Here is an 18,993-nt window from a genome sequence, read left to right on the forward strand (position 1 = left end):
AGGGGCCGGCATCGGTGGTCGATTACAGGCCGAGTGTTGCTCCGGACCGGCCGACTGGGGAGGCTCGGTGGATGACGAGCACAGCTCGTCGCACAGCTCCTCGGCTTTCCGTCGGGCAGCGGCGGCGGCGTATTCGCCGGGGGTCGGCAGCGGAGGGCGGCTAGGTGCTGCTGCTGGCGGCATTTCGGCTGCAGAGTCCTTTTCGGTCGTCGATAAGGGAGGACGGCTCGTCGACGGCCCTTCAGGTCGGCGTCGGGCGACGACGGCTGCGTAACCTCCGGGCGGCTAGGTGCTGCTGCCGGTGACACCTATCTGGGGCCCGGCCCGAAGATCTCGTCGGCAACTCCGCGCCGTCCTGGTCCGGTGAATCTCCGAAGAGGTCATCCATGGACCGGGGCCACTCGCTGATGAAGCGGCGGCGTGGACGTGCTGGGACGAGCGGTCTTCTGCCATCGTGGCGGATTCGTCGAGCAGGGGCCGGCGTCGGTGGTTGATTCCGGTCTCGTTGGCCATCTGCTCGAACAGATTCGGTGGAAGGTCGCCGAAGCCCTCTACGGCTGCTCGCAACGGGGCTAGTGGCGGTGGCTCCTGGTCCGAGGGCGGCTGCTTCTCCCCATTGGCGGGCGCTTGAGTGGCCTGGTATGGTAGTGGACGCAGCCATGTAGTAGCCACTCGCAGCGGACCAATGGTGGGGGCCCCTGGTCGGAGGGTGGCTGTTTCTCCTCGTCAGCTGGCGCTTGGGCGGTCTGGGATGGGCGTGGACGTGGCGGTGTGGTTGCCATCCGCAGCGGGCCGAAGCGGCGATGAGCCCACACCGGGGCCACTCGCTAATGAAGCGGCGGTGTGGACGAGCGGTCTTCTGCCATAGTGGCGGCTTCGTCGAGCAGGGGTCGGCGTCGGTGGTCGATTAGGGTTGGAGTGTTGCTCCGGACCGGCCGACTGGGAAGGCTCGGTGGATGACGAGCACAGCTCCTCGGCTTTCCGTCGGGCAGCGGCGGCGGCGTATTCGCCGGGGGTCGGCAGCGGAGGGCGGCTAGGTGCTGCTGCCGGCGGCATTTCGGCTGCAGAGTCCTCGTCGGTCGTCGATAAGGGAGGACGACTCGTCGACGGCCCTTCAGGTCGGCGTCGGGCGACGACGGCTGCGTAACCTCCGGGCGGCTAGGTGCTGCTGCCGGCGCCATTTCGGCTGCAGAGTCCTCGTCGGTCGTCGATAAGGGAGGACGACTCGTCGACGGCCCTTCAGGTCGGCGTCGGGCGACGACGGCTGCGTAACCTCTGGGCGGCTAGGTGCTGCTGCCGGTGACACCTCGGCTGCAGCGCAGCGTATCTGGGTTCCGGCCCGAAGATCTCGTCTGCAACTCTGCGCCGTCCTGGTCTGGTGAATCCCCTAAGAGGTCGTCCATGGACCGGGGCCACTCGCTGATGAAGCGGCGGCGTGGACGTGCTGGGACGAGTGGTCTTCTGCCATCGTGGCGGATTCGTCGAGCAGGGGCCGGCGTCGGTGGTTGATTCCGGTCTCGTTGGATATCTGCTCGAACAGATTCGGTGGAAGGTCGCCGAAGCACTCTACGGCTGCTCGCAGCGGGACCAGTGGCGGTGGAGCGGAGGAGGGGCCGGCGTCGGTGGTCGATTACAGGCCGAGTGTTGCTCCGGACCGGTCGACTGGGGAGGCTCGGTGGATGAGGAGCACAGCTCCTCGGCTTTCCGTCGGGCAGCGGCGGCGGCGTATTCGCCGGAGGTCAGCAGCGGAGGGCGGCTAGGTGCTGCTGCCAGCGGCATTTCGGCTGCAGAGTCCTTGTCGGTCGTCGACGGCCCTTCAGGTCGGCGTCGGGCGACGACGGCTACGTAACTTCCGGGCGGCTAGGTGCTGCTGCCGGTGACACCTCGGCTGCAGCGCAGCGTATCTGGGGCCCGGCCCGAAGATCTCGTCGGCAACTCCGCGTCGTCCTGGTCCGGTGAATCCCCGAAGAGGTCGTCCATGGACCGGGGCCACTCGCTGATGAAGCGACAGCGTGGACGTGCTGGGACGTGCGGTCTTCTGCCATCGTGGCGGATTCGTCGAGCAGGGGCCGACGTCGGTGGTTGATTCCGGTCTCGTTGGCCATCTGCTCGAACAGATTCGGTGGAAGGTCGCCGAAGCCCTCTACGGCTGCTCGCAACGGGGCTAGTGGCGGTGGCTCCTGGTCCGAGGGCGGGTGCTTCTCCCCATTGGCAGGCGCTTGGGTGGCCTGGTATGGTAGTGAACGCAGCAGTGTAGTAGCCACTCGCAGCGGGACCAATGGTGGGGGCCCCTGGTCCGAGGGTGGCTGTTTCTCCTCTTCAGCTGGCGCTTGGGCGGTCTGGGATGGGCGTGAACGTGGCGGTGTGGTTGCCATCCGCAGCGGGCCGAACCGGAGATGAGCCCACACCGGGGCCACTCGCTAATGAAGCGGCGGTGTGGACGAGCAGTCTTCTGCCATCGTGGCGGTGGTCGACTTGGGTGCGAGTGTTGCTCCGGACCGGCCGACTGGGAGGGCTCGGTGGATGACGAGCACAGCTCGTCGCACAGCTCCTCGGCTTTCCGTCGGGCAGCGGCGGCGGCGTATTCGCCGGGGGTCGGCAGCGGAGGGCGGCTAGGTGCTGCTGCCGGCGGCATTTCGGCTGCAGAGTCCTCGTCGGTCGTCGATAAGGGAGGACGACTCGTCGACGGCCCTTCAGGTCGGCGTCGGGCGACGACGGCTGCGTACCCTCCGGGCGGCTAGGTGCTGCTGCCGGTGACACCTCGGCTGAAGCGCAGCGTATCTGGGGCCCGGTCCGAAGATCTCCTCGCCAACTCCGCGCCGTCCTGGTCCGGTGAATCCCCGAAGAGGTCGTCCATGAACCGGGGCCACTCGCTGATGAAGCGGCGGCGTGGACGTGCTGGGACGGGTGGTCTTCTGCCGACGGGTGGTCTTCCGCCATCGTGGCGGATTCGTCGAGCAGGGGTCGGCGTCGGTGGTCGATTAGGGTTGGAGTGTTGCTCCGGACCGGCCGACTGGGAAGGCTCGGTGGATGACGAGCACAGCTCCTCGGCTTTCCGTCGGGCAGCGGCGGCGGCGTATTCGCCGGGGGTCGGCAGCGGAGGGCGGCTAGGTGCTGCTGCCGGCGGCATTTCGGCTGCAGAGTCCTCGTCGGTCGTCGATAAGGGAGGACGACTCGTCGACGGCCCTTCAGGTCGGCGTCGGGCGACGACGGCTGCGTAACCTCCGGGCGGCTAGGTGGTCTTCTGCCATCGTGGCGGATTCGTCGAGCAGGGGCCGGTGTCAGTGGTTGATTCCGGTCTCGTTGGCCATTTTCTCCAACAGATTCGCTGAAAGGTCGCCGAAGCACTCTACGGCTGCTCGCAGCGGGACCAGTGGCGGTGGAGGGGAGGAGGGGCCGGCGTCGGTGGTCGATTACAGGCCGAGTGTTGCTCCGGACCGGCCGACTGGGGAGGCTCGGTGGATGACGAGCACAGCTCGTCGCACAGCTCCTCGGCTTTCCGTCGGGCAGCGGCGGCGGCGTATTCGCCGGGGGTCGGCAGCGGAGGGCGGCTAGGTGCTGCTGCCAGCGGCATTTCGACTGCAGAGTCCTTGTCGGTCGTCGATAAGGGAGGACGGCTCGTCGACGGCCCTTCAGGTCGGCGTCGGGCGACGACGGCTGCGTAACCTCCGGGCGGCTAGGTGCTGCTGCCGGTGACACCTCGGCTGCAGCGCAGCGTATCTGGGGCCCGGTCCGAAGATCTCCTCGGCAAACTCCGAGCCGTCCTGGTCCGGTGAATCCCCGAAGAGGTCGTTCATGAACCGGGGCCACTCGCTGATAAAGCGGCGGCGTGGACGTGCTGGGACGAGTGGTCTTCTGCCATCGTGGCGGATTCGTCGAGCAGGGGCCGGCGTCGGTGGTTGATTCCGGTCTCGTTTGCCATCTGCTCGAAGCCCTCTACGGCTGCTCGCAACGGGGCTAGTGGCGGTGGCTCCTGGTCCGAGGGCGGCTGCTTCTCCCCATTGGCAGGCGCTTGGGTGGCCTGGTATGGTAGTGGACGCGGCAGTGTAGTAGTCACTCGCAGCGGGACCAATGGTGGTGGCCCCTGGTCCCAGGCTAACTGTTTCTCCTCGTCAGCTGGCGCTTGAGCGGTCTGCGATGGGCGTGGACCTGGCGGTGTGGTTGCCATCCGCAGCGGGCCGAAGCGGCGATGAGCCCACACCGGGGCCACTCGCTAATGAAGCGGCGGTGTGGACAAGCGGTCTTCTGCCATAGTGGCGGCTTCGTCGAGCAGGGGCCGGCGTCGGTGGTCGATTACGGGCCGAGTGTTGCTCCGGACCGGCCAACAGGGGAGGCTCGGTGGATGACGAGCACAGCTCGTCGCACAGCTCGTCGCACAGCTCCTCGGCTTTCCGTCGGGCTGCGGCGGCGGCGTATTCGCCGGGGGTCGGCAGCGGAAGGCGGCTTGGTGCTGCTGCCAGCGGCAATTCGGCTGCAGAGTCCTTGTCGGTCGTCGATGAGGGAGGACGGCTCGTCGACGGCCCTTCAGGTCGGCGTCGGGCGACGACAGCTGCGTAACCTACGGGTGGCGGCGTGAACGTGCTGGGACGAGCGGTCTTCTGCTATCGTGGCGGATTCGTCGAGCAGGGGCCGGCGTCGGTGGTGGATAACGGGTCGAGTGTTGCTCCGGACCGGCCATCTGGGGAGGCTCGGTGGATGACGAGCACAGCTCGTCGCACAGCTCCTCGGCTTTCCGTCGGACTGCGGCGGCGGCGTATTCGCCGGGGGTCGGCAGCGGAGGGCGGCTAGGTGCTGCCGCCGGCGGCATTTCGGCTGCAGAGTCCTCGTCTGTCGTCGATAAGGGAGGACGGCTCGTCGACGGCCCTTCAGGTCGGCGTCGGGCGACGACGGCTGCGTAACCTCCGGGCGGCGAGGTGCTGCTGCTGGTGACACCTCGGCTTCAGTCCAGCGTATCTGGGGCCGGCCCGATGATCTCATCGGCAACTCGGCGCCGTCCTGGTCCGGTGAATCCCCGAAGAGTTCGTCCATGGAACGGGGCCTCTCGCTGATAAAGCGGCGGCGTGGACGTGCTGGAACGAGCGGTCTTCTGCCATCGTGGCGGATTCGTCGAGCAGGGGCCGGCGTCGGTGGTGGATAACGGGCCGAGTGTTGCTCCGGACCGGCCAACTGGGGAGGCTCGGTGGATGACGAGCACAGGTCTTCGCACAGCTCCTCGGCTTTCCGTCGGGCAGCGGCGGCGGCGTATTCGCCGGGGGTCGGCAGCGGAGGGCGGCTTGGTGCTGCTGCCAGCGGCATTTCGGCTGCAGAGTCCTTGTTGGTCGTCGATAAGGAAGGACGGCTCGTCGACGGCCCTTCAGGTCGGGCAGTGAACGTGCTGGGACGAGCGGTCTTCTGCTATCGTGGCGGATTCGTCGAGCAGGGGCCGGCGTCGGTGGTGGATAACGGGTCGAGTGTTGCTCCGGACCGGCCATCTGGGGAGGCTCGGTGGATGACGAGCACAGCTCGTCGCACAGCTCCTCGGCTTTCCGTCGGACTGCGGCGGCGGCGTATTCGCCGGGGGTCGGCAGCGGAGGGCGGCTAGGTGCTGCCGCCGGCGGCATTTCGGCTGCAGAGTCCTCGTCTATCGTCGATAAGGGAGGACGGCTCGTCGACGGCCCTTCAGGTCGGCGTCGGGCGACGACGGCTGCGTAACCTCCGGGCGGCGAGGTGCTGCTGCTGGTGACACCTCGGCTTCAGTCCAGCGTATCTGGGGCCGGCCCGATGATCTCATCGGCAACTCCGCGCCGTCCTGGTCCGGTGAATCCCCGAAGAGTTCGTCCATGGAACGGGGCCTCTCGCTGATAAAGCGGCGGCGTGGACGTGCTGGAACGAGCGGTCTTCTGCCATCGTGGCGGATTCGTCGAGCAGGGGCCGGCGTCGGTGGTGGATAACGGGCCGAGTGTTGCTCCGGACCGGCCAACTGGGGAGGCTCGGTGGATGACGAGCACAGGTCTTCGCACAGCTCCTCGGCTTTCCGTCGGGCAGCGGCGGCGGCGTATTCGCCGGGGGTCGGCAGCGGAGGGCGGCTTGGTGCTGCTGCCAGCGGCATTTCGGCTGCAGAGTCCTTGTTGGTCGTCGATAAGGAAGGACGGCTCGTCGACGGCCCTTCAGGTCGGGCAGTGAACGTGCTGGGACGAGCGGTCTTCTGCCATCGTGGCGGATTCGTCGAGCAGGGGCCGGCGTCGGTGGTGGATAACTGGCCGAGTGTTGCTCCGGACCGGCCAACTGGAAAGGCTCTTTGGATGACGAGCACAGCTCGTCGCACAGCTCCTCGGCTTTCCGTCGGACTGCGGCGGCGGCGTATTCGCCGGGGGTCGGCAGCGGAGGGCGGCTAGGTGCTGCCGCCGGCGGCATTTCGGCTGCAGAGTCCTTGTCGGTCATCGATAAGGGAGGACGGCTCGTCGACGGCCCTTCAGGTCGGCGTCGGGCGACGACGGCTGCGTAACCTCCGGGCGGCGAGGTGCTGCTGCTGGTGACACCTCGGCTTCAGTACAGCGTATCTGGGGCCGGCCCGAAGATCTCATCGGCAACTCCGCGCCGTCCTGGTCCGGTGAATCCCCGAAGAGTTCGTCCATGGAACGGGGCCTCTCGCTGATAAAGCGGCGGCGTGGACGTGCTGGAACGAGCGGTCTTCTGCCATCGTGGCGGATTCGTCGAGCAGGGGCCGGCGTCGGTGGTGGATAACGGGCCGAGTGTTGCTCCGGACCGGCCAACTGGGGAGGCTCGGTGGATGACGAGCACAGGTCTTCGCACAGCTCCTCGGCTTTCCGTCGGGCAGCGGCGGCGGCGTATTCGCCGGGGGTCGGCAGCGGAGGGCGGCTTGGTGCTGCTGCCAGCGGCATTTCGGCTGCAGAGTCCTTGTTGGTCGTCGATAAGGAAGGACGGCTCGTCGACGGCCCTTCAGGTCGGGCAGTGAACGTGCTGGGACGAGCGGTCTTCTGCTATCGTGGCGGATTCGTCGAGCAGGGGCCGGCGTCGGTGGTGGATAACTGGTCGAGTGTTGCTCCGGACCGGCCATCTGGGGAGGCTCGGTGGATGACGAGCGCAGCTCGTCGCACAGCTCCTCGGCTTTCCGTCGGACTGCGGCGGCGGCGTATTCGCCGGGGGTCGGCAGCGGAGGGCGGCTAGGTGCTGCCGCCGGCGGCATTTCGGCTGCAGAGTCCTCGTCTATCGTCGATAAGGGAGGACGGCTCGTCGACGGCCCTTCAGGTCGGCGTCGGGCGACGACGGCTGCGTAACCTCCGGGCGGCGAGGTGCTGCTGCTGGTGACACCTCGGCTTCAGTCCAGCGCATCTGGGGCCGGCCCGATGATCTCATCGGCAACTCCGCGCCGTCCTGGTCCGGTGAATCCCCGAAGAGTTCGTCCATGGAACGGGGCCTCTCGCTGATAAAGCGGCGGCGTGGACGTGCTGGAACGAGCGGTCTTCTGCCATCGTGGCGGATTCGTCGAGCAGGGGCCGGCGTCGGTGGTGGATAACGGGCCGAGTGTTGCTCCGGACCGGCCAACTGGGGAGGCTCGGTGGATGACTAGCACAGCTCGTCGCACAGCTCCTCGGCTTTCCGTCGGGCTGCGGCGGCGGCGTATTCGCCGGGGGTCGGCAGCGGAGGGCGGCTTGGTGCTGCTGCCAGCGGCATTTCGGCTGCAGAGTCCTTGTCGGTCGTCGATATGGGAGGACGGCTCGTCGACGGCCCTTAAGGTCGGCGTCGGGCGATGACGGCTGCGTAACCTCCGGGCGGCTAGGTGATGCTGCCGGTGACACCTCGGCGGCAGCGCAGCGTATCTGGGGCCCGGCCCGAAGATCTCGTCGGTAACTCCGCGCCGTCCTGGTCCGGTGAATCTCCGAAGAGGTCGTCCATGGACCGCGGCCACTGGCTGATAAATCAGCGGCGTGGACGTGCTGGGACGAGTGGTCTTCTGCCATCGTGGCGGATTCGTCGAGCAGGGGCCGGCGTCGGTGGTGGATAACGGGCCGAGTGTTGCTCCTGACCGGCCAACTGGGGAGGCTCGGTGGATGACGAGCACAGGTCTTCGCACAGCTCCTCGGCTTTCCGTCGGGCAGCGGCGGCGGCGTATTCGCCGGGGGTCGGCAGCGGAGGGCGGCTTGGTGCTGCTGCCAGCGGCATTTCGGCTGCAGAGTCCTTGTTGGTCGTCGATAAGGAAGGACGGCTCGTCGACGGCCCTTCAGGTCGGGCAGTGAACGTGCTGGGACGAGCGGTCTTCTGCTATCGTGGCGGATTCGTCGAGCAGGGGCCGGCGTCGGTGGTGGATAACGGGCCGAGTGTTGCTCCGGACCGGCCAACTGGAAAGGCTCTTTGGATGACGAGCACAGCTCGTCGCACATCTCCTCGGCTTTCCGTCGGGCTGCGGCGGCGGCGTATTCGCCGGGGGTCGGCAGCGGAGGTCGGCTAGGTGCTGCCGCCGGCTGCATTTCGGCTGCAGAGTCCTTGTCGGTCATCGATAAGGGAGGACGGCTCGTCGACGGCCCTTCAGGTCGGCGTCGGGCGACGACGGCTGCGTAACCTCCGGGCGGCGAGGTGCTGCTGCTGGTGACACCTCGGCTTCAGTACAGCGTATCTGGGGCCGGCCCGAAGATCTCATCGGCAACTCCGCGCCGTCCTGGTCCGGTGAATCCCCGAAGAGTTCGTCCATGGAACGGGGCCTCTCGCTGATAAAGCGGCGGCGTGGACGTGCTGGAACGAGCGGTCTTCTGCCATCGTGGCGGATTCGTCGAGCAGGGGCCGGCGTCGGTGGTGGTTAACGGGTCGAGTGTTGCTCCGAACCGGCCAACTGGGGAGGCTCGGTGGATGACTAGCACAGCTCGTCGCACAGCTCCTCGGCTTTCCGTCGGGCTGCGGCGGCGGCGTATTCGCCGGGGGTCGGCAGCGGAGGGCGGCTTGGTGCTGCTGCCAGCGGCATTTCGGCTGCAGAGTCCTTGTCGGTCGTCGATATGGGAGGACGGCTCGTCGACGGCCCTTAAGGTCGGCGTCGGGCGATGACGGCTGCGTAACCTCCGGGCGGCTAGGTGATGCTGCCGGTGACACCTCGGCGGCAGCGCAGCGTATCTGGGGCCCGGCCCGAAGATCTCGTCGGTAACTCCGCGCCGTCCTGGTCCGGTGAATCTCCGAAGAGGTCGTCCATGGACCGGGGCCACTGGCTGATAAATCAGCGGCGTGGACGTGCTGGGACGAGTGGTCTTCTGCCATCGTGGCGGATTCGTCGAGCAGGGGCCGGCGTCGGTGGTGGATAACGGGCCGAGTGTTGCTCCTGACCGGCCAACTGGTCGGCGTCGGGCGACGACGGCTGCGTAACCTCCGGGCGGCTAGGTGCTGCTGCCGGTGACACCTACGATGCAGCGCAGCCTATCTGGGGCCCGGCCCGAAGATCTCGTCGGTAACTCCGCGCCGTTCTGGTCCGGTGAATCCCCGAAAAGGTCGTTCATGGACCGGGGCCACTCGCTGATAAATCAGCGGCGTGGACGTGCTGGGACGAGTGGTCTTCTGCCATCGTGGCGGATTCGTCGAGCAGGGGCCGGCGTCGGTGGTGGATAACGGGCCGAGTGTTGCTCCGGACCGGCCAACTGGGGAGGCTCGGTGGATGACGAGCACAGCTCGTCGCACAGCTCCTCGGCTTTCCGTCGGGCAGCGGCGGCGGCGTATTCGCCGGGGGTCGGCAGCGGAGGGCGGCTTGGTGCTGCTGCCAGCGGCATTTCGGCTGCAGAGTCCTTGTTGGTCGTCGATAAGGAAGGACGGCTCGTCGACGGCCCTTCAGGTCGGCGTTGGGCGACGACGGCTGCGTAACCTACGGGCGGCGGCGTGATCGTGCTGGGACGACCGGTCTTCTGCCATCGTGGCGGATTCGACGAGCAGGTGCCGGCGTCGGTGGTTGATTCCGGTCTCGTTGACCATCTGCTCGAACAGATTCGGTGGAAGGTCGCCGAAGCACTCTACGGCTGTTCGCAGCGGGGCCAGTGGCGGTGGCTCCTGGTCCGAGGGCGGCTGCTTCTCCTCGTCAGCTGGCGCTTGAGCGGTCTGGGATGGGCGTGGACGTGGCGGTGTGGTTGCCATCCGCAACGGGCCGAAGCGGCGATGAGCCCACACTGGGGCCACTCGCTAATGAAGCGGCGGTGTGGACGAGCGGTCTTCTGCCATCGTGGCGGATTCGTCGAGCAGGGACCGGCGTCGGTGGTGGATAACGGGCCGAGTGTTGCTCCGGACCGGCCAACTGGGGAGGCTCGGTGGATGACGAGCACAGCTCGTCGCAAAGCTCCTCGGCTTTCCGTCGGGCTGCGGCGGCGGCGTATTCGCCGGGGGTCGGCAGCGGCGGGCGGCTTGGTGCTGCTGCCAGCGGCATTTCGGCTGCAGAGTCCTTGTCGGTCGTCGATAAGGGAGGACGGCTCGTCGACGGCCCTTCAGGTCGGCGTCGGGCGACGACGGCTGCGTAACCTCCGGGCGGCTAGGTGATGCTGCCGGTGACACCTCGGCTGCAGCGCAGCGTATCTGGGGCCCGGCCCGAAGATCTCGTCGGCAACTCCGCGCCGTCCTGGTCCGGTGAATCCCCGAAGAGGTCGTCCATGGACCGGGCCCATTCGCTGATAAAGCGGCGGCGTGGACGTGCTGGGACGAGCGGTCTTCTGCCATCGTGGCGGCTTCATCGAGCAGGGGCCGCCGTCGGTGGTCGATTACGGTCTCGTTGGCCATCTTCTCGAACAGATTCGGTGGAAGGTCGCCGAAGCACTCTACGGCTGTTCGCAGCGGGGCCACTGGCGGTGGCTCCTGGTCCGAGGGCGGCTGCTTCTCCCCGTTGGCAGACGCTGGGGTGGCCTGGGATGGTAGTGGACGCGGCAGTGTAGTAGCCACTTGCAGCGGGACCAATGGTGGTGGCCCCTGGTCCGAGGGTGGCTGTTTCTCCTCGTCAGCTGGCGCTTGGGCGGTCTGGGATGGCTGTGGACGTGCCGGTGTGGTTGCCATCCGCAGCGGGCCGAAGCGGCGATGAGCCCACAACGGGGCCACTCGCTAATGAAGCGGCGGCGTGGACGAGCGGTCTTCTGCCATCGTGGCGGATTCGTCGAGCAGGGGCCGGCGTCGGTGGTGGATAACGGGCCGAGTGTTGCTCCGGACCGGCCAACTGGGGAGGCTCGGTGGATGACGAGCACAGCTCGTCGCAAAGCTCCTCGGCTTTCCGTCGGGCTGCGGCGGCGGCGTATTCGCCGGGGGTCCGCAGCGGAGGGCGGCTTGGTGCTGCTGCCAGCGGCATTTCGGCTGCAGAGTCCTTGTCGGTCGTCGATAAGGAAGGACGGCTCGTCGACGGCCCTTCAGGTCGGGCAGTGAACGTGCTGGGACGAGCGGTCTTCTGCCATCGTGGCGGATTCGTCGAGCAGGGGCCGGCGTCGGTGGTGGATAACGGGCCGAGTGTTGCTCCGGACCGGCCAACTGGGAAGGCTCTTTGGATGACGAGCACAGCTCGTCGCACATCTCCTCGGCTTTCCGTCGGTCTGCGGCAGCGGAGGTCGGCTAGGTGCTGCCGCCGGCTGCATTTCGGCTGCAGAGTCCTTGTCGGTCATCGATAAGGGAGGACGGCTCGTCGACGGCCCTTCAGGTCGGCGTCGGGAGACGACGGCTGCGTATCCTACGGGTGGCGGCGTGAACGTGGTGGGACGGTCTTCTGCCATCGTGGCAGATTCGTCGAGCAGGGGCCGGCGTCGGTGGTGGTTAACGGGTCGAGTGTTGCTCCGAACCGGCCAACTGGGGAGGCTCGGTGGATGACTAGCACAGCTCGTCGCACAGCTCCTCGGCTTTCCGTCGGGCTGCGGCGGCGGCGTATTCGCCGGGGGTCGGCAGCGGAGGGCGGCTTGGTGCTGCTGCCAGCGGCATTTCGGCTGCAGAGTCCTTGTCGGTCGTCGATATGGGAGGACGGCTCGTCGACGGCCCTTCAGGTCGGCGTCGGGCGACGACGGCTGCGTAACCTCCGGGCGGCGAGGTGCTGCTGCCGCTGACACCTACGATGCAGCGCAGCGTATCTGGGGCCCGGCCCGAAGATCTCGTCGGTAACTCCGCGCCGTCCTGGTCCGGTGAATCCCCGAAGAGGTCGTCCATGGACCGGGGCCACTGGCTGATAAATCAGCGGCATGGACGTGCTGGGACGAGTGGTCTTCTGCCATCGTGGCGGATTCGTCGAGCAGGGGCCGGCGTCGGTGGCCGGCCGGACCGGCCGACTGGGAAGGCTCGGTGGATGACGAGCGCAGCTCCTCGGCTTTCCGTCGGGCAGCGGCGGCGGCGTATTCGCCGGGGGTCGGCAGCGGAGGGCGGCTAGGTGCTGCTGCCGGCGGCATTTCGGCTGCAGAGTCCTCGTCGGTCGTCGTTAAGGGAGGACGACTCGTCGACGGCCCTTCAGGTCGGCGTCGGGCGACGACGGCTGCGTACCCTCCGGGTGGCTAGGCGCTGCTGCCGGTGACACCTCGGCTGAAGCGCTGCGTATCTGGGGCCCGGCCCGAAGATCTCCTCGGCAACTCTGCGCCGTCCTGGTCCGGTGAATCCCCGAAGAGGTCGTCCATGGACCGGGGCCACTCGCTGATGAAGCGGCGGCGAGACTCGTGCTGGGACGAGTGGTCTTCTGCCATCGTGGCGGATTCGTCGAGCAGGGGCCGGCGTCGGTGGTTGATTCCGGTCTCGTTGGCCATCTGCTCCAACAGATTCGGTGGAAGGTCGCCGAAGCACTCTACGGCTGCTCGCAGCGGGACCAGTGGCGGTGGAGGGGAGGAGGGGCCGGCGTCGGTGGTCGATTACAGGCCGAGTGTTGCTCCGGACCGGCCGACTGGGGAGGCTCGGTGGATGACGAGCACAGCTCGTCGCACAGCTCCTCGGCTTTCCGTCGGGCAGCGGCGTATTCGCCGGGGACGGCAGCGGAGGGCGGCTAGGTGCTGCTGCCAGCGGCATTTCGGCTGCAGAGTCCTTGTCGGTCGTCGATAAGGGAGGACGGCTCGTCGACGGCCCTTCAGGTCGGCGTCGGGCGACGACGGCTGCGTAACCTCCGGGCGGCTAGGTGCTGCTGCCGGTGACACCTCGGCTGCAGCGCAGCGTATCTGGGGCCCGGTCCGAAGATCTCCTCGGCAAACTCCGCGCCGTCCTGGACCGGTGAATCCCCGAAGAGGTCGTTCATGAACCGGGGCCACTCGCTGATAAAGCGGCGGCGTGGACGTGCTGGGACGAGTGGTCTTCTGCCATCGTGGCGGATTCGTCGAGCAGGGGCCGGCGTCGGTGGTTGATTCCGGTCTCGTTTGCCATCTGCTCGAAGCCCTCTACGGCTGCTCGCAGCGGGGCCAGTGGCGGTGGCTCCTGGTCCGAGGGCGGCTGCTTCTCCCCGTTGGCAGGCGCTTGGGTGGCCTGGTATGGTAGTGGACGCGGCAGTGTAGTAGCCACTCGCAGCGGGACCAATGGTGGTGGCCCCTGGTCCCAGGCTAACTGTTTCTCCTCGTCAGCTGGCGCTTGGGCGGTCTGCGATGGGCGTGGACCTGGCGGTGTGGTTGCCATCCGCAGCGGGCCGAAGCGGCGATGAGCCCACACCGGGGCCACTCGCTAATGAAGCTGCGGTGTGGACAAGCGGTCTTCTGCCATCGTGGCGGATTCGTCGAGCAGGGGCCGGCGTCGGTGGTTGATTCCGGTCTCGTTTGCCATCTGCTCGAAGCCCTCTACGGCTGCTCGCAGCGGGGCCAGTGGCGGTGGCTCCTGGTCCGAGGGCGGCTGCTTCTCCCCGTTGGCAGGCGCTTGGGTGGCCTGGTATGGTAGTGGACGCAGCCATGTAGTAGCCACTCGCAGCGGGACCAATGGGGGGGGCCCCTGGTCCGAGGGTGGCTGTTTCTCCTTGTCAGCTGGCGCTTGGGCGGTCTGGGATGGGCGTGGACGTGGCGGTGTGGTTGCTATCCGCAGCGGGCCGAAGCGGCGATGAGACCACACCGGGGCCACTCGCTAATGAAGCGGCGGTGTGGACAAGCGGTCTTCTGCCATAGTGGCGGCTTCGTCGAGCAGGGGCCGGCGTCGGTGGTCGATTACGGGCCGAGTGTTGCTCCGGACCGGCCAACTGGGGAGGCTCGGTGGATGACGAGCACAGCTCGTCGCACAGCTCGTCGCAGTGTGGGCGGAAGCAGCTAAGGTAAAAAGCTACGTGCGAGGGGTGGAGGCAACCTATAGGCTGTGCGCCGTCAGGATCGCGTGCGCCTTCCGAACCATTTCGGAAGACGCGGCGCTGGTCATCGCCGGACAAGTCCCGTTGACGGAGCTCGTTCGGGAGAGGGCGGATATCTACGCAGCTGCGCAGATCAGGGAAGCAACCCAGCAGACTAGAGCAGAGTCGAAGATTACCGCCAGAAGGAGAAGCCTCGAGAACTGGCAGAATCGCTGGGACTGCCTCCGCTTCCTCGATAATGCCTCCGCTTCCAATGAGCCTGATATCGCGAACCTGTTCGCAAAGTTCTTCCAGACTACATACTCACAAACTAATTTCGATAATAACTCAGAGTATTCTTTTCCACTCCCGCATTCCAATTGCATTTTTATGCCTGTAATCAGCGAAGATGATGTTCTTCATAATCTTAGAACAATCAAACTTTCCTTTTCCTCTGGTCCAGATCTTGTACCTAGCTGTGTTCTGAGGAATTGTGCCAGCTCATTATGTAGACCATTGTCTAGACTTTTTCAGTTATCACTTCAGCATTCGTTTTTCCCCAAAGTTTGGAAAGAATCGTTTATCATTCCGCTTCATAAAAAGGGCAGTAAATCTAATATTGAGCACTATAGAGGTATTGCAAAACTTAGTGCGATTCCCAAATTATTCGAATTTCTAATTACTACTCAGCTTCAGCACCAATGTAGCTCAATAATGTCCCCCTCACAGCATGGCTTCATGAAACGTAAATCAACGTCTACAAATCTCCTTGAGTTTGTTGCTGTCATTAGAAACGCATTTAAAAATAACACCCAAACCGATGTTATCTTTACAGATTTCAGCAAAGCTTTCGATTCGGTGAATCATCAATTACTGCTGAAGAAACTTTGTCTGTTGGGTTTTCCGGTTACGTTGATCAAGTGGATTTCTACATATTTGTCGAACCGTACTCAAAGAGTTGCATTCAAGGGTTCATTCTCAAACCTTGTTCACGTGACTTCTGGCGTTCCTCAAGGGAGCCACCTCGGTCCTCTTCTATTTGGCATTTTTATAAATGATCTGCCCCAAGTTATTCTCCACTCTTACGTCTTGATGTATGCTGATGACGTAAAACTATGTTTGCCTCTTGTGAATCCTGACTCTGCTCAGCTCTTGCAAGCTGATTTAAACAACATGATGTCCTGGTGCACTCACAATTTATTGTTTCTCAACAACTCCAAATGTAAATACATGTCGTTTTACCGCAGAAATTGTTTCCAGGCTAACTATTCCTTAGGCACGAGTGTTCTTGAACGTATCCACTCTGTAACGGATCTTGGTGTTCTATTTACCCACAACTTGAGCTTCACCGATCACATCGGTATAATTGTTGGTAAAGCAAAGGGAGTTTTTGCTTTCGTAAAACGATGGTCTAAGGAATTCGATGATCCCTACACTACAAAACTTTTATATATATCCCTGGTTCGGCCCATACTCGAATATTGTTCGTGCGTATGGTCCCCTCAATATGCAAAGTATCAGGATCTTATCGAATCGGTACAGAAACAATTCCTTTTGTTCGCTCTTCGGGGTTTAGACTGGGACCCTCATCGCCACCTTCCTCCGTATGCCGACAGACTACGCCTTCTGGACCTGCCCTCTCTTAAGGATCGTCGTACCTGCCATGGCGTGATGTTCCTGCATAAATTAATAAATGGATATATTTTTTCCAGTAATCTTCTTAAGCAAATACGCTTTTCAGTTCCTTCTAGGCCATCACGTTACTTTCGGCCTATAGCTTTGGATATTTGTAAAACTAATTTCGAGGCACACGATCCTTTTCGCGTTTTATGTTCGCTTTACAACGACATGTACTCTCTTTTATATTTTGAAATGTCATTAGACTTTAACATAAATAATATTTTAAGACACCTATCCTTGCCTCTGACCACCTGATGTGAGTCGGAGCATATCATTAAAAAACACTCCTTATCCGGTCTGAGGTAAGGATATGGATTCAAAATGGCAGATATTTGCTATTCTTAATAAATAAATAAAAACAGGACGCTGGACGCACACGCTCATCCCCAACCTTACGAGCTGGGTAGAGAGGTCGCATGGGCAGGTAGACTTCTACCTCACCCAGGTGATCAGCGGTCATGGCTGCTTCCGCAGCTACCTTAAGCGATTCGGCCACGAGACGGAGGACTGGTGCCCAGTGTGCGGCTCCGGCGTCGTCGAGGACGCGCGGCACATGCTGTTCGAGTGCCACCGGTTTGACCACGAGCGTCAGAAGTTGGAGGCGGTAGCAGGGTCCAGTATCTTGCCAGAGACACTGGTGCCGTTGATGTTGGCAGACCAGTGTGTGTGGGAGGCTGCAGCGACATTCGCCGCGGATGTCATGAAGTCTCTCAGGGAGCAGGAGCGAAGGCGAAAGGAGCAGACGGAGTAGGGGTCACAGCGCCCACGAAGCAATGCCAGGCGGCGGTACCGCTGGGCGTCCGATTCAAATTCTTCTGTAACTGTAAAGCCAACTATGTGTATATGTAGTGTAGGTCTATTGTAAGTGTAATAAACATATATCGAATATCGAACGGCCCTTCAGGTCGGGCAGTGAACGTGCTGGGACGAGCGGTCTTCTGCCATCGTGGCAGATTCGTCGAGCAGGGGCCGGCGTCGGTGGTGGATAACGGGCCGAGTGTTGCTCCGGACCGGCCAACTGGGAAGGCTCTTTGGATGACGAGCACAGCTCGTCGCACATCTCCTCGGCTTTCCGTCGGTCTGCGGCAGCGGAGGTCGGTTAGGTGCTGCCGCCGGCTGCATTTCGGCTGCAGAGTCCTTGTCGGTCATCGATAAGGGAGGACGGCTCGTCGACGGCCCTTCAGGTCGGCGTCGGGAGACGACGGCTGCGTATCCTACGGGCGGCGGCGTGAACGTGGTGGGACGGTCTTCTGCCATCGTGGCAGATTCGTCGAGCAGGGGCCGGCGTCGGTGGTGGTTAACGGGTCGAGTGTTGCTCCGGACCGGCCAACTGGGGAGGCTCGGTGGATGACTAGCACAGCTCGTCGCACAGCTCCTCGGCTTTCCGTCGGTCTGCGGCGGCGGCGTATTCGCCGGGGGTCGGCAGCGGAGGGCGGCTTGGTGCTGCTGCCAGCGGCATTTCGGCTGCAGAGTCCTTGTCGGTCGTCGATATGGGAGGACGGCTCGTCGACGGCCCTTCAGGTCGGCGTCGGGCGACGACGGCTGCGTAACCTCCGGGCGGCGAGGTGCTGCTGCCGCTGACACCTACGATGCAGCGCAGCGTACCTGGGGCCCGGCCCGAAGATCTCGTCGGTAACTCCGCGCCGTCCTGGTCCGGTGAATCCCCGAAGAGGTCGTCCATGGACCGGGGCCACTGGCTGATAAATCAGCGGCATGGACGTGCTGGGACGAGTGGTCTTCTGCTATCGTGGCGGATTCGTCGAGCAGGGGCCGGCGTCGGTGGCCGGCCGGACCGGCCGACTGGGAAGGCTCGGTGGATGACGAGCACAGCTCCTCGGCTTTCCGTCGGGCAGCGGCGGCGGCGTATTCGCCGGGGGTCGGCAGCGGAGGGCGGCTAGGTGCTGCTGCCGGCGGCATTTCGGCTGCAGAGTCCTCGTCGGTCGTCGTTAAGGGAGGACGACTCGTCGACGGCCCTTCAGGTCGGCGTCGGGCGACGACGGCTGCGTACCCTCCGGGTGGCTAGGCGCTGCTGCCGGTGACACCTCGGCTGAAGCGCTGCGTATCTGGGGCCCGGCCCGAAGATCTCCTCGGCAACTCTGCGCCGTCCTGGTCCGGTGAATCCCCGAAGAGGTCGTCCATGGACCGGGGCCACTCGCTGATGAAGCGGCGGCGAGACTCGTGCTGGGACGAGTGGTCTTCTGCCATCGTGGCGGATTCGTCGAGCAGGGGCCGGCGTCGGTGGTTGATTCCGGTCTCGTTGGCCATCTGCTCCAACAGATTCGGTGGAAGGTCGCCGAAGCACTCTACGGCTGCTCGCAGCGGGACCAGTGGCGGGGGAGGGGAGGAGGGGCCGGCGTCGGTGGTCGATTACAGGCCGAGTGTTGCTCCGGACCGGCCGACTGGGGAGGCTCGGTGGATGACGAGCACAGCTCGTCGCACAGCTCCTCGGCTTTCCGTCGGGCAGTGGCGTATTCGCCGGGGACGGCAGCGGAGGGCGGCTAGGTGCTGCTGCCAGCGGCATTTCGGCTGCAGAGTCCTTGTCGGTCGTCGATAAGGGAGGACGGCTCGTCGACGGCCCTTCAGGTCGGCGTCGGGCGACGACGGCTGCGTAACCTCCGGGCGGCTAGGTGCTGCTGCCGGTGACACCTCGGCTGCAGCGCAGCGTATCTGGGGCCCGGTCCGAAGATCTCCTCGGCAAACTCCGCGCCGTCCTGGACCGGTGAATCCCCGAAGAGGTCGTTCATGAACCGGGGCCACTCGCTGATAAAGCGGCGGCGTGGACGTGCTGGGACGAGTGGTCTTCTGCCATCGTGGCGGATTCGTCGAGCAGGGGCCGGCGTCGGTGGTTGATTCCGGTCTCGTTTGCCATCTGCTCGAAGCCCTCTACGGCTGCTCGCAGCGGGGCCAGTGGCGGTGGCTCCTGGTCCGAGGGCGGCTGCTTCTCCCCGTTGGCAGGCGCTTGGGTGGCCTGGTATGGTAGTGGACGCGGCAGTGTAGTAGCCACTCGCAGCGGGACCAATGGTGGTGGCCCCTGGTCCCAGGCTAACTGTTTCTCCTCGTCAGCTGGCGCTTGGGCGGTCTGCGATGGGCGTGGACCTGGCGGTGTGGTTGCCATC

At 64.5% G+C, this 18,993-nt stretch overlaps 2 protein-coding genes across 2 annotated transcripts; one reads left to right on the forward strand and one right to left on the reverse strand.

Moving 5' to 3' along the window:
* Nucleotides 1-3,676: 3,676 nt before the first annotated feature.
* Nucleotides 3,677-11,007, reverse strand: LOC138929409 (uncharacterized). The gene is made up of 3 exons (XM_070288843.1): nucleotides 10,780-11,007; nucleotides 3,846-4,213; nucleotides 3,677-3,764 (listed from the first exon to the last, which is right to left on the reverse strand). The coding sequence occupies exons 1-3, from the start codon at nucleotides 11,005-11,007 to the stop codon at nucleotides 3,677-3,679; spliced, it is 684 nt and encodes a 227-aa protein (XP_070144944.1).
* Nucleotides 11,008-14,456: 3,449 nt separating this feature from the next.
* On the forward strand, nucleotides 14,457-16,628 carry LOC138929410 (uncharacterized). Its single transcript, XM_070288844.1, has 2 exons — nucleotides 14,457-14,502; nucleotides 16,240-16,628. Exons 1-2 carry the CDS (start codon nucleotides 14,457-14,459, stop codon nucleotides 16,626-16,628), a joined length of 435 nt encoding a protein of 144 aa, XP_070144945.1.
* The last annotated feature ends 2,365 nt before the right edge of the window (nucleotides 16,629-18,993 follow it).

Source organism: Drosophila kikkawai, unplaced genomic scaffold, assembly GCF_030179895.1.
Source record: "Drosophila kikkawai strain 14028-0561.14 unplaced genomic scaffold, DkikHiC1v2 scaffold_186, whole genome shotgun sequence".
Lineage (NCBI taxonomy): Eukaryota > Metazoa > Arthropoda > Insecta > Diptera > Drosophilidae > Drosophila > Drosophila kikkawai.